The following is a 27,424-nucleotide window of genomic DNA, read 5'->3' as shown; positions in this document are numbered from 1 at the left end:
GACGTCATAGATGTCCTGGATTCCACTCCAGTCTTTGCAGCTGTGTGTGGCCTGCAAAGCGCAGCTTGAATTAACCTTATAGATTCAAGACCTCGCACTATCCGGACGTGTGCACCATTAGCTCGGAAGGAATGATTGAGGTAGCTATCCCTTCATCATTCTTATTATAAACGCTGTAAATGTTTTGATCCGTTGTAATATTTGCGAAATTTCCCCTGTTTTGTGTATAGCAATATTGTAAATTGGAGGACACAAGCTTCAACGATTCCCTCCACCCCACACCCACTTTTCCCGAGCCGAAGCGGCCACCATATCTACCCCACCCATTATTACAGCACCTGCACCTTTTGTCGTACGACGTACGACGACGTTTTATGCCAAGTGTGTTCCGCACCCTCGCTAATATCTGTTTTAGGGTGTTCCTAAAGCCTGCTTATCCCTTCACAGAACATGAAAGAAAGCTCAGCCGACGATGTCATCATCGAAGACCGAGTGGTGAAGTCTGCCGTGCGAGATCTTGAGATCCCGGACGTTGATTTTCAAACGTTTCTGAGGGATTCATGGATGAGATGTCCTCGAGCGACGGCCATCGTTAGTGCAACGTTTGTCGTCAATTTTGTGGGCTTAAATATTGCGGTACATGGCACAGCAATTATTTCTGTGGCTGTTTTTCTTGTTGCTGGCTTTGTCGTGTTTTTAAGGCGTGCACTGCAAACCACTACTTAAGAACACAGGCGAAGTGTCTAAGTAATAGCGTTCACAGAAGAAACTCGAGCCAAGAAATTTATGAGAAAAATGTCGGTGTCTTGCTACTAGGCCAGCGTATTTTATTGAATATACACATTTCGTTCTGCTATAATTTTAGCGGTAATTGGAAGAGAGTGCCAATTTGCCAAGCATGCCATGCATGAGTAAATAACTATCCAATAATGCCACAAAATGCCACGGTTAAATGAAGCAACTTCATAAATACGTGATAACGATAACAATAAACTACTACAAATATTACTATAATAATAATAATGCTTCGTTTCCCATCAAATAATGCAGGAAACTGTGGGCAAGAACTTCCGAAAGAAGTAGCTTGAAAAAAGTGGCCCTCAGCCATGTTCACCGTATTACAGCGACTGTATGTGGCAAAGTATGATAACCGCCACAGCAACAGGTGCCGGCCTTAAGAAACTGCACAACCAGTTACAAAAAATTAGGAAAATACGTTATACGGAGTATGCAGCGGAGAATAGGAATATTAAACGTGCGAGTAGTTTATAGTCTGGGAGTACGTACACGATGACAAAAAAACGCATTTCAACAATGTGCGACAATGTATATTTACACATTCATGTTGAAAAAAGTACAGAGGTTTCGCTATGTATAAACACGATGGGTACAACAACGTGAATAAAAGCCACAACAAAAGTAAAAACGCCGCCGTGTGCACAAATATTTTCTTGCATTTGCATGTTTGCGCTTTGCTATTTGTGGAGCTGATTGGGGTTTGGCTTCAGGCAGCTGGTAAGCCGTTCTGTAGCCAATTCGAACTGAGGATACGGCGACGAAGTATGGCAAAGAAAAACCTAAAAACTAACAATCACGAGGACGGAATGAAAAGCAAAATCACAAAAACGTAAAAGACAGAACGCAAACAAGAAACAAAAGTGAAAATAAAGCAGAAACGGGAGGGAGCAATATTCCTAATGCAAAACAAAAGCAGTACTGCAAGTATAAAGAAGACAAAATGCTCTCGAACTAAAAAATAAAAACTTCACCACACTTCTACTTCTTTCCATTCACTTCGAGTTCAGCGTGCTACAGCTGACCACAAGCCCTAAATTCGTGCCAACAAATACTCATTGGTTTAAGCAGCTACTGCTATTTGGAAGTGAAACCACAAAAAAGACTTTCAGCCACCCAGGAAATAGTTTTGGCTAAAACCCGTTTGCTATTTTTTGGTCATCCTTGCGGACAAGGGGGTGGTTTTGGAGCATTTTCTAAACGGGGAAAAAAAATCAAGGCTCTTCGCACTGCGAAGGTGGATGACTAGTGCGGAGCTGATGTATGAAAACTTGTTGCAGACTTTTTTGTATCGCTCATCGTCGCTTACGGTTGCCATTTCTCTGCTCTCGCTATGATACATTGACCGGCATACTCGCAATTGCAGACACATTCTTGGATAATGACGATTCGATGCACTTTCTCTGTTGTGTGGGCTGGATTTCGCCGATTGGTTTGGCTGGATTGGTGTGGCATCGCAAGCCAAATGTATCCAAAGTGAAATGCGTAAACTTCCCCTTTTAAGTCCCGAAACATTCACATTGAAATCATTGACTACCGCCGCAGGGGTAACGTCATCACGATTAAACCACGCCTGAGGACAGTCAAGTGGAACCTAATACTTTTAGGAGTTCTGAATGCGGAAGCATTCATGTCCAGTTGAACGCTTGGGACGCTTTGCTTCCACCGTGCGTTCTCGAGGGACTTCGTTCTCTTGCTGCTTGACGCGATTTGCTTCGCAATCCACCTTCGCCTTTCGCTTTCGGGTGGTTTCTACCTGCCTTCCACGCATTGCCCCGTGTATTGCGAGAGTTAAAGAAGATTCTGGGTTTCGCTGTCTATCTGATAGGATATATTATTTAAAGCTGTTGTGCAGCATACCCAAAGACTAAATACAAAATACAATAAAAAGTAATTTTTACCAATATTCTCTTATACATAACAACCAACATCGTGCTCAACATCCACCAAAAACAAGGACGAATTACTGAAAACAATTTTTTTTATTTCAGTAGACCAAAAATATTCATCAAAATTCGGGAAGCTGCAAGTTTCAAAGTTTCTGAAAAATAATTTAAAAAACAAGGTGAAAAAATATTGCTCGTTGGCAATGTGTGGTTTCTCAAATAGCTTACACTTTTTCTGGGCGTTTGTTTTCTTATTGTATACAACTCCGCGGGAAGGCGGACCAGCATTTTTCTTGTGCTTTTTTATTACCGCGCATTCCTAAGCAGCAGACATGCTCTCTTTGGTTCCGATTTTAAAATAGTGGTGTCCAAGATGACTAGAATTGCATTATACTCCTTTTCTTTGTCTTGCAGTTAGTACTTCAGCGCGTATTTCTTTTTGTCGAACTTTGCATAAGTGTGTGTATATGTACATATAGAAAAAGATTCATTTTTAGTCGTGTTTTTGTCGATGACTCGGGGTTCTTTGGAAACTTTTGTGTTGTAATCCTTCGTTTTGTTGCTCACCTTTTTCTCGTACTCTCTTTCTGGCAGCTTTATCATTTTTACTTATTCCCCTTTTTGGTGATAGCGATTGCTCTGTTAAATTGTGTACATAGACAGGTGTACTGTGATATACATCCTGTGAAGCATTTGCTCACCTTATAATGCTGCTGACACAGTGTGCAGAAGCCTGCGGACCTCTGTCAGGCCGTTTGCGCCTTTATTCCCAGTCTGTCCTTGCTTATACGAGAAATAAAGGTATAATACAATTCAATCTGTTCGGTCGCCGTGCAGCATCGTTCTGGTCCCTTACTTCATCTGCAGTATACTGGCGTTGACGGCCACCTTTTGCTGCATTCAATTCTAACGGTTACTGTGGAACACCTTGCGCTTAAATGCACGCGGAACCTTTGTAGTTTTGTTTGCGCATTTTTTTTTCACTCGGATAGAAATATGTATGAAAGACTACTCCTGGTGCAGCACCGCTGTACTTATTCACCTCCGGTTCTTTGAAAAACGCAGAAATATTAACTTCAAGTTCACCGCTACAAATGACACACTGTCTATACATAACGGTGAGATCTCAAGCAGGCGAGATGTTTGTGTAGTTCGCATTAAAGGAATGACAGCCTCAGGCGGCCGAAATGGCAACCGGCCCTCCAGTTGAGGAGCAGAAAGTAAAAAAAAAAGCCTCAAAGACACTGTGGTGGGTCGTCTCGGTGCTTGTTTGCTTGCTTATCATAAGCGGACGTTTGTTTTTCCGCAATATTCCTTGTTAATGAGGGGCGTGGACAAGATGGTGCTGTTTAGAGAACAGCTTAATACGCTCTTCCTTGCTGCATGCATGCAGTATTCGCACTGGCATTCAACTGAATAAACAGAACGAGAAGTATATATTACTGTGTTCTGTGAAGACGAGTCTTTAATTTCTTATAGATGGCATTGACATCGGTCGCCTCTCAGAACGGCTTTAATTAAAGACCGCAAATGGGGCCGCTGAACGCACGCCACAGCACCTGCGAGGCTGTTGGCTGATTACGGCACATCTGGGCTTTATGGAGTACTTCGGGCCAGTTAACTCGGTTACGGTGAAGCCGAACCACCATAGGCGAGTGTGCGGAGTAAATAGCTTTCGCGGTAAACTGCGCGATGCATGCTTGAAATACCGTCGAACCACGTGGTTTTAATTTACGGCGGTGCGCCGTGTTGCACGCACATAGACCGGTAAACACACGCCGCGGGTGACCTCGACACGTGCACGAACGTTAGTTTGCTTGTCACCTTCGCTCAAGCGCAGCTGCACCGGGCCACGTTTCATGACAACACGGGGACAGCGCAAAACTGACCGAGCGTAGCCGATGTTTTACTCCGAACCGCTTTGAGCAGTTGACAAGGCTTTCATTGGATTGCTCGGAGCGATTGTCAATTCAGTCAAGCGATTAGGTGTTTTCCATCTGAGTATATGGATTCATTCTGTATCATGCGCAATGAGGCACAGGTTGAAATGGGTAACGGAGAAAGGAGGTGTTAACTGACGTACAAGATATGTTACCGTCAGCGGTGTTGTTACTGAAGAAGTAGAAGATCACAGAACCGGCCGCTTTTCTGATGGAGGCGAAAAGCAAAAACGCCGGTGTGTACGAGATTTCGGCGCACGTTAAAGATCCCCAGGTGGTCAAAATTAATCCGGAGCCCTCCACTACGGCGCGCCTCATCACCTGCGCTGCGTCGGCGCGTTAAAACCCCACAATCAATCAATCAAGAAGATCACAAAACTCTTTTAAGATCACCTCACATGCGCAAAGTCAAAGGTTTACGCATATACCGTTGAGTGTTGTTTCGTGAACAATCGGTCGGCTATTAGCCCGCACTCTGTTATTTTCTTCTATTATGGGAAGCACACTGGGTACAGTTTGATATAAGACTTTCATAGTCTTGCATTATTATTTATCTTGGTCAGTTGAGTGGCGTCCCGCGCAGCGTGCCTGCCTAATTGCATTATCATGTAGTACCTAGACCACACGATTTCTGACAGAGTGCCGTTGCACTTTCTTGCACAGGAAGAAAGGGGGTTCGTCCTCACGTCAATAGGGAGCTCTCGCTTAGCGGTAGTGTATACGGTGTCTTTGTATGGAGACACCGAAGTACGGAAGGAGAAGTATTTAATTATGACGACGAGTGAGCAACAACAAAATTCAGCTGTTTTATAGTGCCCTTTATTTCGAGCGGTACTAACACGTAGGGTTTTACTCCTGTTGATACGCTGAGCACGGGTGTGTGCCGCCAGCAGTGGGCGTTTTCCCAGTTGTGCAAACATATTGTTACGTGGCGGTAGGACGGGTGACATGAAACATGGTAGATGCTCAAGTGATCTATTTATCGAAAGAGATGCAACCAATTTACAATTCGGCCATCACAGCTCGAGCAATGCCCCACGTCAACCGTCTTCATCTTCATCGGTATGAGATGACCATCGCACTACGCTGCACAGTGCACTTCATAATCTTCTCGTTACACTCCCCTCCCCCGATAGAAGGTGAGGTGACAGTCAATGAACCAGTGCGGTGAAGACGAAATGAATATAGACAGTGAAGTCCATGCCGCCACTGCTGACGATGATCAGTTGATGCAGATGGGCCCCAGAACAGCGATGCAGCGGACGCCACAAAGGAACCTCAAAGCCCTTGGAATCGCACCAGAGAACTGGGCAGGGGAATGGCATCGGCTTGTGATCTGGTCGCGGTTAGTCAGGTCGGCTGATTTCGTCGGATCACGGGCAGGGGACACCGGGCTGGGGAATGCTCAGGCCAATGGCTCACCGGGGCTGGGGCGGACCGACGCGATCCTTGAGCTTTGAGGTGGTCGCTTCAGGAACCGAGACGGGCGTAGCTGGAGGACTACGATGGGCATCAGAATCGCAACCTCGACGAAAACATGTAACGTGGTGGTAGGACGGATTATATGAACCATGGTAGATGCTGAAGGGATTTATTTACAGAAAGAGATGCCATGCAGCAGAAAGCCATGCCATGAAAGCCATGCCATACAGAAAGCCATGCAGCAATATCTTGACTCATTCCTTGCATGTGTGTGGCAAGGGGAATCAGCGCTGCGCAGACGGTGTCTATAGAACGGCGTTGCGCCGAAAGCACGGGAAAAACGATCTTATTCGAAAATCTTCCATTCGTGACGCAAGATATTTGGCGCAAAAGCAGAGTGTTTTATTTGGGAGCTTGAGCACATTAGTATTGCTCTTTATCCTCTTATCAAGGGGCAACGGGTACCCTTGCTTTATTTTGCTTGGGGCTATGCAACAAACAAAATTCTATAGGTGGGTTGGACTTGGTAGCTGCTCAAGCTGAGTTTCAAATATGCACGTGAAGGGATGCATGCACTGTATAGGGTGACTCCCAAGAGTTCGACGCGAAGACTGAATGTTTTGTATTTTTGTTTGTTTGTTTGTTTATTTGAATATCTTCGGCACGATACACGTACATCACACGGTACTTTTCAATTTTTATCTACTGTTGAAGGGAACGGGGCAATAGGCGTTCGAGACGCCTATCGAGGCCCCGTATCTGAAGATTGCACAACGGCAACAGCGATAGCTTAACAAAACACATTTAACAACGAAAGAATGCAAATTATGACATAATAATGAGACACTGCGACGCAGGCGAGCATGCATAAACATAAATACAGGTTAATTTTACACCATAAAGCACAACATATTATAGTGTGATAACGCAATTCAAGAAATGTTAGAGACAGTAAAATAATCAAAAGAATTTTTAGCAAACCCAAAATTCTAAACCAGCACAAATAATACCCAGACTGAAAGGTGTTATTGAGATCCGTATTCGTAATAAACAGAAGTTATTTTTGCGCCCTTTCTCCTGTTCTGCGCGCAATGGCTACACCACTGCAGTTAACAGAATAGCGAAGTATTGGAGCCACTAACAAGTTACTTTATGAAATTAGAATTTTTTTGAGGCCCCCTAGTACATCCCCTGCTAGATAGTCATGTACATACGACCTACTGCGTTTCTCGTCTCTTTGAGGATCATACACAGCAGACAGCGCTGGTTCCACATTTTTCTGGCATTGCACTATATCAGCCCATTTTGCGAGAGATGCTCAGCAAAGACAGAAACCGGCATGGCCCACAGGGAGGTCGCTATGGTTTCTGACAGTTGTAGTTTGAAACGTCGACGGAATTTTTTCGTCATTGTGATTAACACACTCGTCGCTTCCTCAGATCGATGCAGCCAGCGGAGAACGCATCACTTATGCAGACCTGGAAGAAACGTGTGAGCGCATTGCAGCCGGTTTTCAGGATCTTGGTCTTCAGCTCGGAGACACCATGGCCTTTATCTCAGCTAATAGCATGGACCTGGTGATGGCGTTCATCGCCGCTATATTCGCCGGTGTCAAGATCGCCTGCGCCAAAACTACATTCAACGAAAGTAAGCATAATCACTTGAATTTATGGTAGTCATAACGAGCGAGGCTGTTGGCTGTGCATGTTCCAGGCGCAAGATAGGCTCCTTGACCGCCGATTGCTTTAAGGGAACTGTTTACTACAATACGGTTTGGCCTAAATAGGCTTAGCGAAATAAAACCTTCCTCCGTTGATACAGGCTTTGAGTATACCAGTGCTTAATAGTGAGCATCTGTCAGGTTGATATTTCTGATAAATTTCCAAGCCCAGCTGATACTTTTCCAATGTTGCAATGTTACCCACTGTGGCTCAGTTTATTGCCTTAGTACGTGTAGTTTGTTCTGGTAATAAAACGTAAACTCCTACTACGTGCAGCACTGCAGTGGCTAGGTCGTTGTTCTGCTAAAAACAGCGGATGCTAATTTGATAGCGGCCCGACGGATGTTTTTCTAATGGAAGCAGACAGCAAAAACATCTCCGTGTTGAGATTTATGGGCTTGTTTAACATCTCCAGATTGTTTAAATTATTCCGTTGCACTACATTACCCCTTTCGTCTACGCTCAGCTGCAGCATAAATACATGCAGCTTTGTTTTTACCTCTGAAGGTTGTCTAAACAGAAGAGAAGATTACTCAATTACCTTCAAATGTACAGCATTTCTGTATACATTAATTCGTTTTCAAGCCCGACATTTTCTGCTTCAAAAGGGGTAGAAAAACGTCTGAGCCCCAAGATATGCCGGCTGTTGGAGCAGATGGTTTCAAAATGAAGTCACTATGAGTTCATTGTCTGGCACTAAACTTGGTCTCAGAGGGGCGGGTAAAGTTTAGAGCATGAAACTGTGATAACACTTGAGCCGATTTGAGGGTTCGGTAACAATAATTCAGGCAGACGCTAACAACTGCTTACTTGTGAGGTAGCGAAGAGATTACACTTTATTTCACGCTGTGCGGTCCTCTACGTCTGGAGGACCGAACTATCGTATTTACGTATTCTTTTGTTTGACAATGCCTTCGTTACGGCAGTGGTATATTTTAGGCGTGTAACCTTAGTCTCTACATACAGGCTCTTGCGCGAACATGGTTTGCTAATTTCGTAATTATCATGCTTTCAGTAGCCTGGCAGGCCTCCAGTGGTTTGATTGTGTCCTTTCATTACCATACTCAAGCCCCTTTTCACTTTGCATCGTTTTCGTTTTCTCTGGTTTTATTCCTTTCTCTTGCGGTTTTGCCCTCCCCCTTTCCCCCAACGGAGAATTATTTTCTTCTCTTTTGTTTCCTTCTCCTCTGACATTGCAAGCCCTGCATATTCGCAATAACCGTAAACGTGCTTTGTTATATGTGTTATTATTATGCTCAGATTAGTCTTGTAGTCCTCAATATGTCCTCTGAAACGCGTTTCTGAGTCTAACGCCATAGCGCATTCACTAGCTGTCCGCTTTGTTCGCTAAAGCGTTGGCTATAAGGTTCAGCAAGGTATGCATGCTGGACTCGTGGTCTGTAAGCCCAAGGTTTGAATCGCAGAGCCACCTATTTTTTCTTTGCAGTAATTCTGCTCGCGCTGTGGACCATCTCTTGGACTAAATTTATTCCATGCCGACGGTGGCGGTACATTTTTCCTCATTCGGGCATTTAATGCTTTCTGATGGATAAACATTCAGAGCAATGCCATACGTTGATAAACATATTGAGCTCTTTTGCACACATTAGGAGTCAGATATAAAGCCTAGACAAAACATTAACCTTCGAAGTATTTTATGGCTTCAAACTGGACTTTGAAACCCTAAAACGGTTATTTATAACGATGAAAGTCGGCTTTGAGGAGTGTGTAAGGAAGAAGGCATACCTAGGGACACTTAGTACGAATGGCTGTTAAGTTGACTTGTGTATGCTTCCTAGAGATGCTTACTATAAAGCCGACATACCAATTGTCTAACTTGTCGTTTATTCATCAGGGGAGATAGAGCCGGTGCTAAACATGACGAAGCCATCGGTAGTCTTCTGTGACATCTTCAGTGCGCAGAAAGTGCGACAGGCATGCCAAGGCGTAACTTCTGTGAAGGTATGTTTGGTTGATATTCTAATAGCTGCAAATGGTCGAGTACGAGCTGGTTTAAAAATCATCTGCCCTGAAAGGAAAATAATTATAATAGTTTAATTTCAGAGAAATATCTCTTTAGGGCAATGGGTTATCTTCGCGACATAGCACAACAAACAATTAAGACCTTCACTTCATACATGGCGTAATGTCCTGTGCGAAGTTTCTTGAAAGAACGGTTTACAAAAGGTTCTCACAAAACATCTTCGGATTGCCTTTTTAGAATGTTAGCTCATCTGTTTCGATCGATGAAATCGTTCATTTTTGCAAACTCTCGTTTCGAATTTTTGGAGTGCGGATCGAATTCTATCGTTGGTTGACTTGCTGCAAAACTCCTAAAGGAGCTTAGCAGAACGCAAACTCTAAAGCTTTATAAGCGAATATTCATAAAAGCTCCTTATACGGCCGCAACTTCTCGTTGTACGAGTTATATGTTTTTTAAAAAAGGTGTTGTGCTGCTGATAATGGCGACGTGGTATAATTACGGCTGTGGTCGTTTTTTTTTCTGATATAGGCGACGAACAGAGTTTCTCGTGAGGCCATGTTTCGATGAATTTTAAAAATCATAAGTGGTTTAAATTATTGCCTGGTCCTCCCCTATAGCAGCCGACCGTTTTTTCGAACTCCAAAAATTCGGACTTGGTTCGGAATATTCGGACTTTCCGGACTTTCCCGAGGCACCGCCAGTTGTCCCATAGGAGTAATTTATATGAACAACGAATATTTCAGACAAAATAAAGCCAGAAGTTTCATTTTCCGGTCAACACTTTCCGCGACAGAGCCACGATGCGACTCTAGGGCGACACTATTCTTAAACCTAACCCACCTGGATAGCTTCGGAACGGATGGAGATTGGCTTGACTCCCGCCTGGGATAAGAAATATTGATCTGGTATTTGTGTGGTGCTCAGTGCTAACAGACGACGAGACCGTGCGCCAAATGACCGCGCTACCCCAAAGTTACCCTGAGTCCGACGTAGACACTCCCGACCACGCAAGACATTGCCAACGCTTTGGCGTTGTTGTCCTATGTTTATGGAGGAAAGGTGACGCTTGCGGATATGCAAGCAGACGTTCTCACACGAAGGAGGGATGTACGGCACGGAACCGTTACCGACTTCATGAGTCCTATTTAAATGAATTGAAGTTCCTTTTGGCGAGTTGATGATTTTTCGGACTGCTCTTTTATTCAGACTATTTTTCGTTCCCCTCCAGGTCCGAAAAATCGGTCGGCTACTGTATTTCCTGCCTGGCAGCCGAGGTGTTGCCTGGGCGCGTAAAACCAGTTTGAATCTCTGATATAACTTAACGCTTTGCTTGAGTGCACCACAACATCTACTATTTCTTAGCAAGCAGCAACTCTATGCGTTAGATGCTGCGCCGAAAGTTTCTATTTTATAGCTTTGTACTTATTGCAAATGGTTTCTCGTAGGTGCTTGTGACAACCGGGGATTGTGACGGTATGGTAAATTTTGCGAAGCTCAAGGATACGCCTCGAAGCCGCTTCGAGAGGGCCCAAAACACTTCCCCAGGCGACATTTTCACAGTGTTCCAATCAAGTGGATCGACTGGTCTACCCAAAGGAGTTCTTATTACACACCGAAACTTTGTAGCTCAGCTTGTTACGTTTGGGTGAGTAGAACGTCGACTTGAAAAACGTACGCTGCTGTCAGTTAGAGGTGGTCATTATTTTATATAATGCGTGCTGCATTGTTTCATACATGATAAAACAAGGAAGGTTTGTAGTTGCTACTACCTTCGAATAACACTGTAGTGCGTAATAGACATTGTGTGACTGTATTCAACTGATGTGAAAATATTACTGTAGAAGAACTAAGGCTTTGTGGTATTTACATAAGCTCAGCGACTACAAAACCAAAACATTTTAAGACATTATCAAACTGTTCTTCACACCTCGATGAGGCTTTTTATAAGGGAGATACCGAAACGTTTGAGGGCTGGCAGGGGCAGGTACACCTGACATTCGCCTAAAACCCCATGAGGCTTAACCTAGTCTAATTGACGTCCATTGTGCTTGAATACACACTAAGAAAACCAACTCTACGAAAGCCTAATGCCGGGTGCACGCGTATAAAGAGAAACCACAATGACATGACAAAACAGAGTTCGTACTATTTTGCTTTAGAATGACTGTGCCAAATATAAAAACCATCAAAGCTGTGACTAAAAAAGGCAGCGATAAGAACACATTACAAATGCAGATACTTCCTTCGCCATAAGTGACGGAGTCCGGCTATGGTACCAGCGACCAGTTATCGGTGAAAGCGACGCAGCGTAATCAGAAGTACATAACGAGCTTTTTATTTAAGCCTGTGCCATTTTAATATGGCGTCAGCCTAGTGGCAAATGGAAGACACATTGTACCACTATTGTTGTTTTTGTAATCGCATGCCTATAAAGCCCTCCAGATGGACGGCCTCTTCTAAACATACCTAGCCAGTCATACCCAGGTTGATCCGAATGAATTCCATGTCTCACAATTTTTCTATCCTGTCTCTGCCAAGCTGTCTGTAGTGTGGTCTGTGTAATTGTTGTTGTTTACTTTAATTTGTACGCATTTAGTCATTCAGTTCATAAATAGTTTTAGGCTGAGGCAATGACACGCACATCTCCGTAATGCCTGCTTAAATGTAAGGACCACATTGCTAGCCGCTGCATAAAGAAGGTCATGTAACAAAATGATTTGTGAAGAAGGCGGTTCCTTTGTGTGGTTGAGAACAGAACGGCCATATCAGGGTAGTGAGGTGCCTGTGCACATGTGATGTACAGAAGCAAAATTCGACGATGTACTCTATTCAGCTTACGTGCTTCAAGGCCGAAGCATTGAGAACATCCGCGGTGACTTTAAAGAAACTTTAATTTGGCGGTACATCGCAGGTGTCATCCTGAATTAAGGAAGCTATCATAATAGAAACTTGTGACTTTTAAGCACAAGGTTCCGATTGGCTGCGATCTCGTATCGAGAGAAAAGGACGAAAGCAAAGGGAATAAAGTGACGTACATATAATGTTGCAGCAAAAACGACCTGGAGAAGTATCGCTATGGAAGGCCATGATGCTTTTGCATTCAAAGCCAGTCAGCGGACTTAAACGGCTCGAAGAAAAACGTGTAATTTCATTTCATTATTCAAAATTCAGGAATCCGCTTAAGACCGATTATGCATGGGAATGCGAAAGTAGCGCGTTTTATTTATAGCTATGAAATTTTGTATGCTTAACGCGAGGTCTGCCGTAATTCTTCTGCTGCGAGAATACTATTATCATTAGCGGTAAATACCTGGCGTGTAATCTTCGAGTCATGACAGTTGCGGCAATGTCGGCTAGTGGCGCTTTTAGCTGCAAATACCACATGCCTCTTCGCTTACCATGCGATATTTTTAGGTTTCCTTGCATCTTCCTCTGAAGCGTAGTTCTTTGTGCAGCCACGCTTCAGAGCCGCCACTGAGCACAGAAAGAAACGTGTCCAATAGTGGAATGGCGAGCTCTCGTTACCATCGTCATGATTCTTTTTGCACTGTATCGTGTTACTTATCTCTGTCTCTGTTATTCTGTTACTGTCTTATCTCTGTTACTCTCTGTTGCTGAGAAGCTTGGCCTGTTGCCTCTGTAAGCTCTTTGTATAAGATTAGCATTGTAAACTGCTTCGTTACGTTTCTATTGAGAACGCTCAAATTAGTCCTGTAGGACTCCAGGGATGTGACCGAGTCCTGTCGACCCATCGTACTGACGTTTTTCATTTTACGTCGTTGTCTTGTTGAATCTATGGCTAAGAGTACGAAGCATTGCCAATCGTCATTCTGTGCCCTGCATAAACGCCATTAGCTGCAAGGTACTTTGTTACTAAGGCAATTGGCACTCTCCAATTACTTATACTGGCCTCAGTACATGTCCTTAAAATACGTATCTGAGTCTAAGGCGAGAAAGAACTTCGTAGGTTTGCCTTAATTTAGATAGAGGCAAGGACCGGCCCGGGCGTGGGGTTCTTGTTAGATTTGCATTCTGTAGGCCCCGGGTTCGAATGCCACAGCATGCCACCAAATTTTCATTACTGTTTTTCTATTTACGACGTGGACTGTTTTTAAAACCACCGTTGGTTACGGCCGCGTCCGCGTAATGGGGAATTTTTTTTGCCTTATATGCTGATGTAAGCGTGATCACATTTATTTCCAGCCACTACAGCCGAGAGTCAGAGAGAGAGAGAGAAAAGACTTTATTCACAGGATCCTGCGTGGGGTAGGTGCCGGCCTCGCAGGGCGCGGTCTACCCTTCTAATGTTCTAGTCTATGCAGTCCTAGAAACACTGGGCCTAGAACTCGAGGGTTGAACCTGACCCGACAGAGGATACTTGGGTTCCCGCGCCCCGCGCTTGCGGGTCACGAGTTCCCGTTCTCCTCTGCCTGGCCAGGGCCCCCTCGAGCCGCTGGATCGCCCATTTCTGAGATTGGCAGTCCACCGAGCGGATCCACCGCTCCATCTGCGCTGGCAGTTCTTGGCGGGCGGTGCTGTCGTCGGCACCAGTTTCTCCGCCATGAGATTCCCCAGCCCTGCCACACACATCACCGTCGGCACCGTCGCACGAACCGCCGCCCGGTATCTCTGCACTGTCACACCTCACTATGTGTTCTAGTGTAGCCAGTTCTTGTTCACATACACTGCACACCGGGCTTGCGAACATCTCGGGACATATGTGGCGCGCCATCGCCGGAGTTAACGCGCACTTCACTTGTAGGTGACGAAGCAACACCGATCTCCTGTGGCTAGGGTGCGCCTGTTCTCCCCACGCGCCGTACGTGGACCTGTCATTTGCACATGCCTTCACGTGTTTCCTCCACGCGCTGTGCTCCGCGAGGCATTCAATTACTATCCGGTGTTGACAATTAAAAACGCCAGAATTTTCTCACTCATGAAGCATGTTGCATTTTTATGAAGGAGAGGATGAATAACGGGGAAGCTATGAGCAGAAAAATGAACGAGAAAAAAGGCGAGGAACTTTCGGACGCCATGTTGGCATAAAGAGATTCAGTCTAATGTAAATACAGTCATTCTTTCTTTACGGCGGCTTCGGACTCCTTTCTTCTACACAGCATACGCCATTTGCCTTAACAACTATCACGACACCACGCACCATGCCGTTACAGTAAACACTAAAAATATCGCAGCCAGTTTCTACGAGATGAAGCCATGAACCGACCGAATAGCCGCCTGATGCATTTATACATTTTTGAGCTGTTTCTCATAGCACTCGTTTTATGAAGCAACCGCATAACACATTCGTAGCTTTTCAGTGTACAGTTCCGATTCGTCTGCGGTTTGGTAGCCAATGAAGAGGACAAGCAGTTGTAAAAACTTTAATACAAATGGTTCGTGGTGTAGTAACAAATGAAAAGTAAAAACAATACCAATTGTTTAATACAACGTGAGAATTTGTTAAACTGCAGTATTATAATCCTCTCTTCGGACCTAATAAGATGGGTACACGCATAAAACAATGTTTTGTTTGAGACGATATATGAGTAATTATCCAGTTATTGAACCCGGAACTTTCCAAATCTTTAGGAAGGTATTGTCAATCCTTTATAATTTTGTTCTCAGTTGAAAAATTTTATCGCCTATGAACAGCTAACAACCGACATAGGCCCGTTCTTTTGCGAAGAATGTCAATAGCCATTTGTGACGATCAAGCGGGAAAGTATGCAAATGACGAGGCCCAACGTAACATTTTACTAAAAATATGTCGTCAGCACAGATACATTTTGCCGCTCAAGTATGGTGATTTGCTTTGCGTGATGTCCCAGGTCCGATTACACATTTATGTCAAATGATATTGTTTTTTCTGTATTTGCTTCTAGGATGCCGTTACTGTCCATTTTGTCGGTTCTGGAAAGGCATATTCAGGAAAGATTCTTATATTACAAATATAAATCTTCTCCTTACCGTACCCCATGCATAAGGTTTATAAGATCGGTTTAGATTTATTCCACGTTACATGTGTACTGAGTACCAAATAGGTATTAGTGGAAGGAAAGATAAATTGCTCATGAAAGCCAGTATTAAATAGGGGGGGGATGTGGCCGCACAGATGCGAGAGCTCAAACAACTTCATCAGTAAAAAATTAAAGGTATTTATTGTTTTTAAACGCCTAATTAATTAGTAATTACAAAATTTCCTACCATCAACCACGCTGCCCGTAAGTCATACAATATCAAGCTTCTTCAGTAACTTTTGTTCTCACAGTTCCCGCAGCATGTACACAGGTTGACCTATTAGAAATCAAAAGGTTTTAAACAATACAAATACACAATCCTCGTTGTGGACACATTGGAGCAGTTGGACTTTAGAATGGTCTCAAAACCACCTCCACCAGATTCCTCGGATGTATTCAGAATTACACTAAATGTGTGCAACCATTTTTCTCTCTGTGTGAAGTACGTAGTTGCGGTGGCAATCACGTCCCAATCAAAGTAATCTCATTTCCCGCTATTTCCAGATACAAAAACGCAGGCGTGCGAAATTCCAAAGTGTTCCTCCTCTATTTACCCGTTATGCACGCTGGGCCCTTCTGGCTCCTTTTCACCATGCTCACACACCACGTCGAACTAGTTCTCCTGGCCGCTTCGGACCTGGCGTCTGTGCTTCTTCCTATCGCCAAGTACAAGGTGAGATGGTGTCGGCATCCGTCGAGTAGCGGGTGCCTTGTTGAACCTACCAAAGGGTCACGTATCAAACATTCCCATGCAAACAATTGGCTTTTTACAGCGGCCGAGCAAAACATTGACTGGCGATGTTTAAAATATAAGCACTGCGCGACTCGAGAGACCAAAACATAAAGACACACAGTGGGCTTCTAAACATCGTGTCATATACGGGCTTCATTTTCTCCCTGTACTTACGTCATTTGTGTGGCGGTACAGACTAGCAACAATTAGTAGTACTTACAGCAAGTAGTATTAATTACCGAGGGAAAAAGAGCAATAAAGTGCTAGCTGAAAATTGATTGATTGAATATGGGTTTAACGCGCCGAAACTACAATGTTTAGGAGGCGCGATGTAGTGCGAAGCTCCGGATTAATTTTGACCACCCAGAGACATTTCCATGTCGAAGAACTTCGCTGGTTTTTGTTCACAACACTGCCCAACATTATCGTTTTAGGTGAATAACGTCGTTCTTTACCCGACGCACGGTCACCACATTGCCCAGCGGGGGCTTCCACCATCCCTCGATATAAGTAGCATGCGCTACGTTTTCATCGCTGGAAGCTCGATACCTCCACAGGTGATGAGAGCGCTTGCTTACCTGTTTAAGGACTGCAAAATTGTACACGGTGAGTGCACAGCTTGGACCACATGAAAATGCGGACCAAATTAATTTAGCGGCCGAAATATTTGTTGCCTAAAGTAAGAGCAAAAATTTTTATATAATCACAAAGCATAATGGCTCACTCAAGGTGCCGGCACAAGTCATAAGTGATTGTGAGCGACCTTAGGAAGCTGTAATCGAGTGAACAGTAAATTATATTTTGGTTGCAGTAGAGTAAATGCTCTTGTTCGAAACAGAATATTGTGCTACAGGAGTGCGCATAGATATGTAGGAATTGTAACTTTCCCTGAGATCATTGTGTCGGATAAGGAACATGTGGCACATCTTTCTACGCTTTGAGCAGGTGGCGCAACAAAAAATGCCTGTTCTCTTTTCTTCGTCACACCGCAGGTTCAAGCAAGCAATCTTCATGCATATTTTATGCAAATTCTCGCGTTTCTCTTAACGAGTTTTTAGTGCATGACAACTAACGTAAATTCCAAGGGGCTGTTGTCATAAAGGTCTGACCAATATACACCGGAGGTAGGAAGAACCTTTTGGGAAAGAAAATAAATGGGAAAACCAGTGTCTATAAAGTACATAGTTTTTTTCTCTGTGTCTTCGACGCCGTGTTTGAAGTCCTCGACAGACCACAATTTCTGTTGCGCTAGCAACACCCCCGACTCTTTTTACCTGTGCTTAGCTATGCGTTGTGCTGATGCTGAATAAGATGAAAGGCTTGTTAAAAATCATGAAAGAAATCCCGCAGTGAGGAACGACCAATAAGGCGTCAGGAAAGTCGTTGTCCCTCATTGTTTAAAATACAGGTAACGATGCTGTGCTGTCCGGAAAAAAATGAGTGAAAAAGCTAGGAATGCACTGCTATAATAATTTTTTTCACTGTTGTGAGGTGTGCAGTTTGCAGCGACTATCTCGTACTTGGGCACGAAAGGCAGTTGCAAACATTGTCTCATCGCCTCATAGTAATGTTGTTTTAAATCCATGGGGCAAAATCCGAGTTTTCGTGAGTATTTGCCCACACTTTTTAAGGAAAAATCGAAATCTGACAATATCAAGAGTGTTATAACTGATGCAAATATTGCCCAAGATACTTGTAGTTGCAGTAGAGAATGCGCTGTATTGTGCATTCATGCATGGCTCAAAGTCGATAACACTGGCATTTTTTTCCTTTCTATATTATGTTTTAGGGTACGGATTAACGGAAGGCTGCTGTGGTGTGGCGTATACTCGGGATACCTGCTACGATTTCAAGACGTCAGGAACTCCTATGCCGTACGTGCATATAAAGGTGAGATGGGTAAACTGATGATGCCAGGGAAGAGATGTTGTATAAGACTTCGTTACGGACCACAACTCATAGGATGACGTTATATTTGCCGTACAGTGCACACAAGACTCGGTATGCACATTTAAACACTAACGCTCACATTACGCGAAAAGCGTGAAGTTTGAAATATTACTTCAAAGTTGCACGTTTTCCAAGCGGTTTGGTATCGTCTATAATTCCTTGAATGAAATAAACACAGTATTTGGTTGTATTTTGCGTGGACACTAAAAAGCATCTTGAACATGCAAGCGTCAGTACAACTATGACATTACTATATGAATGATCAAAGCTTCACACAGTATTTGAATTAAAAAAACTGCGTTATTTGCAAGAGCTAGCTTTTCGCGTCCACTTATTAGTGCTCCAAAAAAGAACTTGAATGATGTTGCTTTGGCTGAATTTCAAGCGGGACAAAATTGTGTTTGGCAGTGAAGTTATGCCATAACTGGAGTTTGTTGCGTCATGAACACGTAACCGCATGGTAAGACACGAAACACCGCACGAGAATTTCTGGCAAAATATTTCAGTGCTAGTATTTGTCTGATGAAAATTCTCAATATACCCAAAAGGCACACATTGTCAAACAACCCGTCAACTGCTAATGTAACTGTCTTCATCCAAGGTCATAGACGTGGATACAGGCGAGAAACTTAACCCTGGACAGTATGGCGAGATATGTATTAAGGGACCTGCGTGCTTCCAAGGCTACCTCGGCATGCCCGTAGCAACAGCTGCTGCTTTCGACAACGAAGGCTTCGTCAAGACAGGCAAGCACCTGATCTCAGGCTTTTCAATACCTTTCAGAGGTGGCCGCACCAGCAATTTCGTTCAAACTATTCGGCATTAAACATTGATCCGAGTTAGCGATAGACATCGTGCAGCGTATTACGCGGAAACTTAGGTGTTCTCTCATAAAATTGTAGTAAGAACTAGAAAAGAGCAAAGTGACGCATTCACCCATTTTGTACAAGATATGGAGTTGTTTTGTTGGAGCTCAGAGCTTTCAATTTTCAACGCTTTCACTGTTACGCTAATTCCAAAATTCATAGCGTGTTTTGATACCGGTAATATTAGTCTTGAGATAGCTGCAACAAAACAAAAAAATGCCCGCGCCGTATTGGTCAGTCGTAGAAAAATTGTGGGTGAAGGAAACACAGGTTCGAAGATTTGTTGAAGTAATTAATGTTGAGTGCTAGGTAAAGGCATAGCTCAAAAGACAGTTTGAACGAGGACTAAAGCAAGTAGATAGCAAAGGCGGCTTGCAAAGCAATGAGTTTGTACAGATGCAGAATGAGAAATATTTGAACATAATGAAGACCATTTTTAGCGGGTACTTTCTACAGTGTGGCACAGAGTTTCGCACAGACCATTGCTCTGAAATTTAAGTTTGAGCATTTGGCCTAGTGTCACAGCTGTAATGGGGCCGTCGCTTTCCCAGGAGACACCGGATACTATACCGCTCGGGGGGAGCTGTATGTGTTGGACAGAATAAAGGATCTCATCAAGTGCAAGGACCTCCAGGTGGCACCGACAGAGCTTGAAGAACTACTGCAGGAACACCCGGATGTTGCACAGAGTGCAGTTACCGGAGTACCTCATCCTGAGTACGGTGAAGCTCCTATGGCGTTTTTGGTACTCAACGAAGAAGCACGGCTTGCTGATGAAGGTAGCTTGAAGAAAAAGAGGCAGGAGATTACAGAGTACATAAAAGGTGAGTTTCTTGTTTCAAGCTCTGATAAATTAGGTGCCGTAACGTGAAGCCAAGGGAATCTCAAGAGGCTTCTACATCATGACGTCGACCTCAAATTCTAGTTCACCTCTAGCTATTAAGAGGCGACGTGGAAGTGACATCTAAAAAGGTGACTTGCTGAGTAAAAAAGTTTTATACTCAACCGTAGCCGAAGGGTTATCGTTCGCAGGAGGTAAAGTTAGGAGATTGACATGAAGTAATGTTCATGGTGGAAGGCTCAGAAATCTACAGCAAAATGCATATCTTCAAGTAATAGCCATGGTTACCGAGTCCAACACCGACAGCAATAGAAATATCTCCCGCCTTGCTCATTCTTCTTTTTCCTTCATATTTATTTCCGCTCTGAAGCTCCCTGTGAATTTCTGTTACTGCGTTGGCGATACGCAGCAACGATATTTCTTGTTAACGAAGTTTTGGCTGCTACACAACTTGGTTGCTGGAACGCCATGTTGTTACTTGATAACTGTGGCAAACCACCCCTTGCGGTCTTGTTTCTTAGTCGGCAAGTAGGTCCCCTAGTTAAATATTCCTGTAGAGCATCTGCAATGCTCTGCAAGGCGCACGAAACATTTTCCCTCCCCTTTCTGAGTATTAAATTGTAAGTCTCGTGCTACTTACCACTGGTTGATGTTAATCCTTAAAGTAGGAGGTCACGTTTTCCGGAGTCGTATGAGGTCCTAGCGATGTTGGGAAACCTTGCCAGAGAAAAAATCTAAATAAACATGCCGGTTGAAGTTAACAGAAGCCGAAAGATGATTTTAGAGATTAGGAAATGCCAAAAGGTATACTGAGGTCACCGGTCACCTAGGGCACCTTGTCATGTTTCTTAAAAAGCAATGATTTGCTACAGAAACCTTCAAAGAACTAGCAATATCACACAGCGGCCCAATACCACTTCAGACCGTGGGCTCTCCAAGCCGACATGACAATTGACGATAAAACACTCTAAATGCAGCCAAGAATGCGGATGGTGCTGGAAACTGTGTAAACATTATTTTCTTTATGTGCCTCCAGTTTATATTACATAGAAATCTCAAATTGTTATCGCTAGGGGAACATCTGCGCACAGATGTTTGTTGGAATTTCAAGGCACTGTTGTGCCAGTGCTTGAGGCACGGCAAGCTTAAGCGGGGAAAGGGAACATGGAGCAAGCAGGCCTGACGAACTGTTCTGCAAAAATAAAATGATCAAGGCTTCGCACAAGGAAGGAAGGAAGGAAGGAAGGAAGGAAGGAAGGAAGGAAGGAAGAAAGGAAGGAATAGTGCAGGAAAGGCAGGGAGGTTAACCAGGATACTGTCCGGTTGGCTACCCTACTCAAGGGTGAGGGGATACGGGAAATGAAAGGGAAAGGAAGGACAGCGGTACATATTAAAGGAGAAAATGAGAGGAAGAAAATCAGGAAAAACACAAGGTGTGACCAGACAACTACAAAGGCGGTACAGACGACGCACACAACCAGAAAATGTACAAAAGTAATACGGTCCACTGATAAAACTGGCGAACTAAGGGCACTGCACTGTAGTAATGTCCCTACAATCGTTCAGACAGGCCCGTGTCCTTCAAAAAGTGCAGTAAGGCTTTTGTAGCCTTTTCGGCCTGTGACGGACAACGCCTAGACACAAAATTGTCTTTGCTGTAAAGGGGTGGTCGTCGAATCGGCGAAGTGTGGTGGAGAGCTGTTGCCTCGGCGTTATAAATCAGTCACAGTGGCACAGAAGGTGTTCAATCGTCTCGTCGGTGACACACACATCACAAGCAGGGCTGTTGGCCATTCCAATGGGGTCGGAGTAAGCACCGGTGAAGGCAACACCTAGCCACAAGCGACAAAGTAAGGTGACGTCCGGACGTGGCACGTTGTTAGGTAGTTGGCGCTGCAAATCTGGGTAGAGCGAGTAAAGACGAGCGTTTGAGAACTCAGGTGTATTACACTTAGCGAGAGTGACTGCCCGGGCAATGGACCGCAGCGACCTTGCTGCATCAGTGCGTGATTGGGGGATGCGGGTGAATCTTGCACTTCTGTGGGCGCCATGAGCCTCTCTATCCGCCTGTTCATTCCGAGTAATGCCGCAGTGGCTTGGGAGCCACTGGAAAACAATATCATGTCTATGCCTGACTAATGTGTCATATATGCACAGGATTTCCGCCACAAGGTGTTCGTATGGGCCGCGGCGGAGGGCAGACTGGGTGCGCTGAAGAGCAGACCTCGAGTCGCATAGCACAACCCATTTGTCTGGCGCCTCCCGCTCGCTGAATAGAAGGGCCTCCCAAATAGCTGCCAATTCAGAAGCGGTTGACGTCGTCAAGTTTGAAAACTTCAAAGGAATTTCGATCGACTTTTGTGGTATGATAACAGCGCCGGCAGAACTGGACGTGGTGACCGACCCATCCGTGTAGACATGGACCCGGTCTCTGTATGCCTCATGTAGAAAGAGTAGGGATAGCTGTTGAAGACCACTAGGTGGAAGGTCAGCTTTCTTTTTTATTCCCGGGATGTTTAAGTGCAGTTGTGGCAGTAGCAGGCACCGAAGTGGCGACGAGGGCCGAGACGGAGGTGCATAGCTCGATGGCAAGCTCCCACTGAGAGCGGCAACCACAAAAAAATTACTCCCACCTCCCCTCGCGGGAACCCCTGTGTAGATGCGATGCATAGGGGGTTCTGTTGTTGTTTCCGTTAGGTTGATTCTTCCATCGCGTGAAACGTGCCGTGAACCCCCTGCCGCGCCTATGACGCAACACAATCGAACACAATCCACTTTAATCCAATCCAATCCAATCCAAGCCAAGCCAAGTCAAGCCAAGCCAAGCCAAGCCAAGCCAATCCAATCGAATCCAATCCAATGCCCCTCGCGAGAGTGTTCGCTATCGGACAGGAGACGGGCGAACGGCGGAGAGCGCAGCTCGCGCAGCCCGGACATGGGCCGCTTTAAATAAAGTTTGATCTCTCTCTCTCGCGGGGCGAGGAGAATGGGGGAGGAGTGTGGACGGACAACAACGCCGTATGGAGGGACAAGGCGAGTGAATGAGATGCCGTCGCATCTAAAAGATGCCTGCGGTTGTGTTGAAGGTAGGGATGCAAGGTGGTGGTGGGGCAACCGGGTGAGTTGCCTAAGGTGTGCCCTCAGTGTCTCCACTGTCATGTGGGTTGTGATCGGGTGATCCCTTGCAATGCAAATTTTGGCTACAGTTGAGGCGCAACGCGGGGGACCAAGACTTGTCCGTAGACCCTGGGCCTGTATGGCCTGAATTGCCTGTAGGTTGGTTTTACACGTGTTGGTTAATACAGGCAGGCTGTAACGGAAAATACCGCGAAACAGGGCATCGTATAGGCGTAACATTGAGTGCACGGAGACACCCCAAGTCTTTCCGGCCAGAAACTTGAATAGCTGGACCACTGCAGTTAGTCTCTTTTTCAGGTATGAAACTTGAGGAGTCCATGATAGATTCCGGCCCACGATAACTCCTAGAAAACGGTGACTTTTGACGTAAGGAATATGTTGTCCATTTAAAGAAATTTTATACTGCGACATTTTTTTGCGGGTGAAGGCAACCAGTGCACATTTCTCTGGAGATATTTCCAGGCCTTTTCGACGCAGGAAAAAACATGTCAGTGTTGCGGTTTTCTGAAGTCGGGCCCGAATCTGAGGACGTGAAACTCCTGATGCCCATATGCAGATGTCGTCAGCGTAGATGGAGAGGTGGACGCTGGTTGGTAATGCGGTAGTAAGTCGTATCAACGTGAGGTTAAACAATGTAGGCACATGGCGCAGTGAAAAAAGTAGTGCGGGAACACTAAACCGTCATTCTTACCATTGAATTAGGGAAAACAGTTATAATCGTGGCAGCATAGGAAGCACGAGCGTAGGAAGATTTTGTATCTCAAATTTACTACACAAAAATTTATCCAACATTCGAAAGAACGCGTAGGTTATTAACGCGAAGAGCAGAATCAGATGCACAAAATAATACCGCGCATCTAACGGCTCTACATATTGTGTAGTTTGGCAGCAAAAAGACAAACGGATCTTTTAACCGGAAACAGAGCACTTTCAGTACGTCATGGCGAATTTTACTGAGAGGATTTCAGAGGCCCCATTTTAAAACAGTGCACCTTTTTCTTGGGAATATCCCGAGGCAAAAGTATTCTTTTGAAATGAATTGAAGCACTGAAAGCACTGGGACACCACATAATTGAACACCGTCCCATATGACCCTAAAACATGTTTAAAAGAACGTACTTGGCACCTAAATATACTAGCGACATAATTCGCGTTAGGAAGGATCCTTGAAAAGATGACACGACCTCTCCAATGTTATTAAAAGTCTGTGTAGAAGGAATACGAAGGGGATACTTAGGCTAAATGCTGGATACGAGCTGATGCGGTGAACATGGCTCACCTGAAATTTGCGAATTACCTCGTTTTTCAAGGAGCTTGTCGTAGATAAAGTATCATTCGTAAGAGTTCTTCAGAAAGCCTAGGCATTATCTTGAGATGAATACTAACATATTTGAAACTAAGCCTACTACCGGAGTGTTTGCACATGATGAAAGGTGGACGGACATGTTTTAATGGTATACAAACCACGAAATAAAAAATTGACAAGTTGTTTATATGCAATTAACGGCACTTGAAAAGCATTTTTGAGCAATAGGCAGCAGCTAATCTCTGTCACCAATATAAATAATATGCTGCAAATGCCAATTTCTGGTACTAAATATGAGCAGCTAACTCTTGCGCGTCAGGTACTTTCTAAAATAAAGTGTGGGGCAGTTGAAGCAGCTGTAACAAATAATGGGTGTTAATTCTTAGCAAACCAAGACTTAGCAAACAACTTGTGTAAAAGGCCGGGTAAAGCCAGCCAAGCGAAAAAAGCGAGGGGTGGCTCGGTGTGTCACGGGGAACACTGGGAAAAAGTAGAACATCCAAAAACCGGAAGGGCTACCGATGCGTGGTGGGAAGAAAAACCGATGCAGAAGGGGAAGAGAAAAGGAAGAGGGATAAAAAATCGCGCCCACCTCCCCGCGAGGGGAACTCTGTGTAGATGCGACGCATCGTGGGGTTCACTTGGTGTTTCCATTGGATTGATTCTGAAATCGCGTGAAACGTGTCGGGAACGCGTATGATTGTTATGTTTTATTATTATTATTATGTTTTATTGGCCAATCTTGGTCAATCTCTCTGAGTGGTATGCTTGGAGCTTCGCTGTCGCAACGACCTTTACTCCATCATTGTTGCTGTAAGTGCGAGCTTCTTTTCTTTTATTGCAAGTCTTAATCATTGCCCCATCATGCGTTGTATCAGTAGCATCTTGACGTAGTTTCAATGAGTCAAGGATATAAGGCGCGTTCGTAGCATTTGATTCTGTCTCGGTTTTGTGGCGCAGTGGGAAGAGCACCATGTACCTCGCGTTCCGCCCACAGGGTCGTGGGATCGAAACCAGGCGCCGCTAACTATTATTTTTTTTTATAGTGTAGGGGGATGAGTGCGGACAACGCCGTATGGAGGGACAAGGCGAGTGAATGAGATGCAGTCGCATCTAGAATATTGGTAGGTGAAGAATGGATTATAATTGCGCACGGGTTAAGGTGTTGGAAGTGTGCCATAAAAACTCTTTCCTTGCTGCAGACACCAAGAAGCTGGTGAAAACGTTCCTGTTAACGATAGTTGTACAGTTAATTATTGGTATGGTTACATGGCTGTACCAACCCATAGCTATGTAATTGTAAGCAGTATCATGCTTCTTTACTTTCAGGTCTCGTGGCCGATCATAAGCAGCTGCACGGTGGGGTCGAGTTTGTGGACGCGATTCCACAGACGGAAACGGGGAAGCCACATCGTCGCAACCTGAGGGACGCCTACGTACTAAGAAACGCGTCGTTTGCTGTTAATGGAAAACCGCAATAATGAAGCCTTTTCATTTTCATTTCATATCGTAAAACTGTCTTTGCGTGTCCCCCGTGCATTGATATCTATGGAGATGTAGAAGACTCACGTGTGTACAACACGGGCAAAGCTAGGTTCAAACATACCTGTGCACTCTACCCAGTACATCAGAGAAGATTTGGGCTTCACAATAATTGTAGAAAGCGCACTTGTGATGTTAATTTATGTTGCAGCGTCCTTAAGCAGACAGTTTGTTTCAAGTGATTATCACCAACATTTAGCTATGTGGCAAACAGCAGCCTTGTAAAACTATGTTTTCCTTGGAATCAGAACTTCGGATTCGTAATGATGCTGAGAATAAATTTAATAAAGACCTCACCCACTTGTGCGGAAAATCCTCCACATTTCGAGTCATTTTTATTTAAACTAGCTCTCGCGCTCGTAGACAAGCGGTCGCGATAGAGATGACGTGGCGAGGCAGGCAGTGGTTGCGTTCAAATCCCAGCGTTTCGCGATGCATGCATGCTTTTGCTGGGGGTTGGTATTAGCACATTTGGGCACTTGGCGGCGATGTGGTGAGCATAGTAATGAAAACTGCGCATTTATTCGTTGTACGACGCCTGTGGTAACTGCTGCTCCAGAAAGCACACAAACCACGGAACACCTACTGTCATGGGCACAGAACTAGTAGAGTCGGGGAAGATGGCATCGACACCTTATGCGTGCGCGCCACTGCAGTGCCAGGGGCAAAATTAGATTTCATCACATATTTTTCCTGCGTTGATGATGCCCGAATAACATAAATGCGGTAAATGGCCAGTTACTTCGAGCTGCTATGAAGGGGGATGTGCGTTCCCAGCGCGTCCAGCTTTGACTGATCATCCTTGTCTTCGGCGAGAGGGTGCACTCACGGCGTTTGGGGAAGCACAGTAGTGGTGGGTGTGTTGTAGAACTGGGAAGCAGCGCTGTGCAAACTACGTGGGTAGGTGGGGTAGGGTGGGACTAGGGTTGATAAAAACGTCGCGGTGACGGAACAAAGTGGCTCACCGGAGCCCTTGCATAGGGTGGTAGTAGCAGGGCGAAAGCAAGCGGGGAAGAAGCAGTGCAGACTGCACATTGGAAGCGACGAGGGAAGGAGGAAACCGTCTATCAAAATTGTAGGTATGTACCTGGATGATAATTGCGCCGCGTTTCCCTGGTTTCAGAGGATGGTAAACAAATGAAACAAAATGTGTTACGTCCTGAAACGTATTTAAAACCCTACGTGAGGTATCAATCAAAGAGACATGCAGCAAATTATGCAAGCACTGGTGGAATCTTGCTTCGTATACGGAATTCCTTACCGCCTTGTCAAGCGCACGCAGA

The 27,424-nt window shown here is 44.7% G+C and overlaps 1 protein-coding gene across 1 annotated transcript; it reads left to right on the top strand.

The window, feature by feature from the left end:
- LOC144157760 (luciferin 4-monooxygenase-like) lies at positions 1-26,575 on the top strand. The gene is made up of 11 exons (XM_077688528.1): positions 1-140; positions 448-591; positions 7,483-7,690; positions 9,620-9,726; positions 11,194-11,393; positions 16,270-16,438; positions 16,933-17,104; positions 18,288-18,388; positions 19,050-19,194; positions 19,866-20,138; positions 25,929-26,575. Exons 1-11 carry the CDS (start codon positions 132-134, stop codon positions 26,078-26,080), a joined length of 1,680 nt encoding a protein of 559 aa, XP_077544654.1. The 5' UTR covers positions 1-131; the 3' UTR covers positions 26,081-26,575.
- Positions 26,576-27,424: the final 849 nt, after the last annotated feature.

This window comes from Haemaphysalis longicornis, unplaced genomic scaffold (assembly GCF_048455015.1).
Source record: "Haemaphysalis longicornis isolate Haplotype H1 unplaced genomic scaffold, Haemaphysalis longicornis Haplotype H1 scaffold_10, whole genome shotgun sequence".
NCBI classification, from domain to species: domain Eukaryota; kingdom Metazoa; phylum Arthropoda; class Arachnida; order Ixodida; family Ixodidae; genus Haemaphysalis; species Haemaphysalis longicornis.
This window is presented reverse-complemented; position numbering and strand designations above follow the sequence as displayed.

What these genes read in the sequence shown, in the direction of transcription:
- LOC144157760 (XM_077688528.1), top strand. An exon ending in GCTCAGCTTGTTACGTTTGG is followed by an intron (nt 11,394 to 16,269) that starts GTGAGTAGAACG and finishes CGCTATTTCCAG; the next exon opens with ATACAAAAACGCAGGCGTGC. An exon ending in CGAAGGCTTCGTCAAGACAG is followed by an intron (nt 19,195 to 19,865) that starts GCAAGCACCTGA and finishes TCGCTTTCCCAG; the next exon opens with GAGACACCGGATACTATACC.